Genomic DNA, 3,973 nt, shown 5'->3' with positions numbered 1-3,973 from the left:
AATAAATATATGAATATTAATGCTTCAAAGGTTTATGCCCTAGGATAAATTTTTCCCCAAAATATTTTCAAATAATATATGGAAAACTAGGGTTCTTGCTCCCTCAATAAAATATTAAAAATAAAAAAACGAGAGAAGAAATACTTTGAATGCACAAATCAAATACTTGTTTTGTAGAGACCTGACCCCGTAAATAAGGAAAATACATAAGAAACAGAATAAAGGGGAGTTATACAACAGGGTTCGTCGATGAAGTCCCTTCAGTACCTTGTCGACGAAATTCAGAGCGTCGTCAACGAGGAAATGCCGAGCGGGTTAGAGAAAATATTCAAATGAGGTTCGTCGACGAAGGAATGGCTTTGTCGACGATCTGTGTGGCTGGCTCGTCGACGAAGACGCCGCATCGTCAATGAGTTTGACTCAGTGAAGGGCCCTATAAATATCCATTTTGGTTGCTTAAGGGCTAAGTTTCTCCCAAAAGCTCTCTCTCTCTCTCTCTAACCTGCGGTTTCTTTCTTTCTCTCTCTCTCTGCGATCCTTCGTCGTTTGACGTCCGTTTCTAAAAACGGAGGTTCCTGCGTTGATCAGAGGAGGAAGTTCTACAACTTTAGCGGATTAGATCATTGTTTTGAAGATATTCGGGTTTTCCCCAAAAATCGAGGTAAGTTTCTGATTCCATTTTTGATTAAGTAGTTATATAGTAATCTAGATTTTAGAGAAGTTATGTTCTGTGGTTTTTAGGTTTCAAGGATCCCGGGTTGTTGGTTTGGACCATTTCGTTCGTATTTCCATATTCGGGTTTAAGGTAAGGGAAAATTGTTTACAACAGTATTTTTGTAAAACTAAACTGCTAAAAAGTTAGTTTATGCTTATATGTATGATTTAACTGCTTATTTGCTAAATTCCATCGGGTAGAAATGCCGGTTTTGCGATTTTATGATTTTTGGTAAAAATAAGGATTTTGAAATATGATCTCCAAACTTTACAAAACATCCTTAATTGCACTAATATTATTGTAGGAGATGCTTGAATCCATTATTTCTCACTTAAATGACGTTTGTTGTATTATGTACTATATAGCGATTTTTTATTGAATTGGTGTGACATGTGCATGGAAATGAAATATGAGAATATTTTACAATGCTTGTATAAACTATAGGAACTAGAGTTCCATTATTCTATACTGAAAATGTGGAAAACAGATGCTGGTTATATATTGAGCTATGAACGTGAAAAGGGTAAATCGAGAGGATGTGTGTGGGTTTATGCCTAAAATGATTATATGAGTTGTGAAAATACTGGAAATGCACAGGTTATTATGTTTTCATTGTAAATCGTATATATGATAAATGGAACCACCTCTTGCTACCAAAGTAGTTGAAATATACTTCAGTCTATAGGGGTTGAAAGACACTCCCGAAATAAAGGCTCGGTTCTGTAGCTTGTAAAGTATAGTTCAATCACACATGTGAATTAGCATGGGTACATAAGATAGTCGGCTTGCAGGAGTTTGTAATCGCTAGTAAAATAATGGACCAGGGGAGGCAGTCGAACTATAGAATAGATGCTTGGCAATGTATGCACAAATAGGGCGTGTTAGAGTCATCAGTGCACAACCCATGCCACAAGGTAAATAGGCATAATTATGTCATACCAAGCTGGTTGTTGTTCTATTATTTATATACATGATTTAAAGGTTTTATGGAAGGAAATTTATAGCATTTACGTTATTATACTTGTTGCGCCACAGTATTGAAAATGTTCGATGCATGTATTGGATTTAATTAAAATAAGCATATGCAGTTGCACAATGTTGTAATACTTTCCACCTTACTGAGAAGTGTCTCACCCCATTATACAACCTTTGTTTCACGTCATTCTGGGCGTTGGTCCTAGTTGCTTAAGAGACTTAGAGAATTGTTTTTGGTTATAGCATACGTAAGCGTTCTAATCATGTATTAAACTTAGTTGGAGTATCTTTTTGGGGTTGTAATAATAGGTTATGTTCTAATTCTGGATAAAGGTATTTGAGGATACAATAGTAAACTCTGGTATATGTCTATTAGAAATCCCGATGAATGTTTATGTTTTTCCGCAACATTTGCATTCCAGTTATGTATGAGTTACACCTGTATGTCCCTGTTTAGGGCGGGTTGTCTATGTATCTTGAGCAGGTACAGATATTTGGTATAAGTAAGTGACATCTGGGTCCGTATAAAATACCAGGACATTACAGTTGGTATCAAAGCCCTTAACCAGTCGGAAGTGTGATTTGATTCATAGTGTCTGGTTAGGGATATGTGTAGAACTTAGGATTTATTAGTTCCATTAGTCTAGAATATACCAGAGTATACGTCGTGGATGAGACCGTGGGTTTTTCTTTGTATACATAGAGACTTAAATTCATTGATAGACTTCTTTATTTTTCTGGGTCAATCGAAAGGTTCAAAAAATCACAGCAATCCATTGACGATTTTTTTTCCAAGTGGAAGGGCGAAACTTGAGTTAGAAGGATGGTGTCAAATTAATGGAGTATGTCGATATTAAGGAGGTGGATTTAGGGGAATGAGTCTATAATATGATAGTATTAGCCAATGTTTAGGCTATTATTCTTCTAATGGATTCTCGTAATTGCTTTTCAAGATGGAATCCAGGGATATTACTGCCAATGTGGGAGGTAGTAGTAGTGAGGGTTCCGACCATGAGGCTCGTAGTGACTCCACTAGTGTATTACAGGATTTCGTACAGCAGCTTATGGTTGAGGTGGTGTGAACGAATAAAGGGCAGGACCATTCTACGTCTGGGATGGGTTGCTCCATAGAACAGTTCACCAGGTTGAAGCCTTCGATTTTTGTAGGAAGTGTAGATCCAGTTCGTGCTGAGAATTGGATCCAAGAGATTGAGAAGATTCTGGATGTTTTAAACTCCACGGAGTGGCAGAAGATGGCCTTTGCAACGTTTAAGTTATCAGGTGAGGCAGAGAGATGGTGGGTGTCAGTGAAGAAGATGGAGAAGAACCGACCAATACCAGTGGCGTTGATGTGGGCTCGGTTCAAAGATTTATTCTTTGAATGGTATTTTCTGGCCACGGTTAGAAACGCGAAGATGGAGGAATTCATGAACCTAACGCAGGAGTCGCTGACGGTGCAACAGTATGCTGCAAAATTTCATGAGCTGTCTTGATTCGCTCCATTTGTGATACCGGATGAAGGGAAGAAGGCCTGGAAATTTCAAAGGGGTCTAAGGAAGGATATCCGTAGGCAGACGGTAATCTTGCAATTGTGAGACTTTACTACACTGGTTGACAAAGCCACTGTGGCAGAGGAGAGTTTGCTGGAGGACGCGGAGATTTAGGTCTTGAAGAAGAGGCCAGCGCCTCCCAGTTCTTTGTCTGGGGCGAGACAAGGTAACTAGAAGAAGAACAGTGGTGGTACGTCTTAGAATACCGCATCTTATCGTGGTTGCTCTTTGTGTGGCAAGAAGCACGCAGGGCAGTTGATTACGCACCGAAACTGCATAATTGGGCATCTTAACCCGGGCTTGACCGTTTATATTTTTCATTAAATGTCCAAAATTATCCAATATTTTAATAAAATTCCAAAATCATCATTCTTGAAATTTATTGCACTATTTATGAAGTTTTGGTATTTTTTTGTCGCAGGAAAATTCCCGGGAATCAAAACCGACACCTATTCGTATTTTATGCATAACTTTTCCGTCCGAACTCCGATTGAGATTATTCAAATTTTTGGAGAAAGAGGAAAGGATCATCTATAACTTTAGTGTTTTAAGTTTTGTGAGATACGAGCTCTAGAAGAGAATAATTTGCGACGAACAGAGAATAAAAAAAAAATGAAAAAAAATATAATAAATGGGTCGGGTTGTTCCACGCCGGATCCTAGGGCACCCAAATTCCCCCTTTTTATTCTCTCCTTTTTTCCTTTCTCTGGCCGGTTGGGCAGTGCCCTGCGCA

General features: G+C 38.4%; 1 protein-coding gene across 1 annotated transcript; it reads left to right on the top strand.

Moving 5' to 3' along the window:
• Positions 1-2,805: 2,805 nt before the first annotated feature.
• LOC131167571 (uncharacterized) lies at positions 2,806-3,183 on the top strand. The gene has a single exon (XM_058126369.1). It carries the CDS (start codon positions 2,806-2,808, stop codon positions 3,181-3,183), a length of 378 nt encoding a protein of 125 aa, XP_057982352.1.
• The last annotated feature ends 790 nt before the right edge of the window (positions 3,184-3,973 follow it).

This window comes from Malania oleifera, chromosome 11, assembly GCF_029873635.1.
Source record: "Malania oleifera isolate guangnan ecotype guangnan chromosome 11, ASM2987363v1, whole genome shotgun sequence".
Taxonomy (NCBI): domain Eukaryota; kingdom Viridiplantae; phylum Streptophyta; class Magnoliopsida; order Santalales; family Ximeniaceae; genus Malania; species Malania oleifera.
This window is presented reverse-complemented; position numbering and strand designations above follow the sequence as displayed.

What these genes read in the sequence shown, in the direction of transcription:
- LOC131167571 (XM_058126369.1), top strand. Translation starts at nt 2,806, where the DNA reads ATGGGTTGCTCCATAGAACAGTTCACCAGGTTGAAGCCTTCGATTTTT.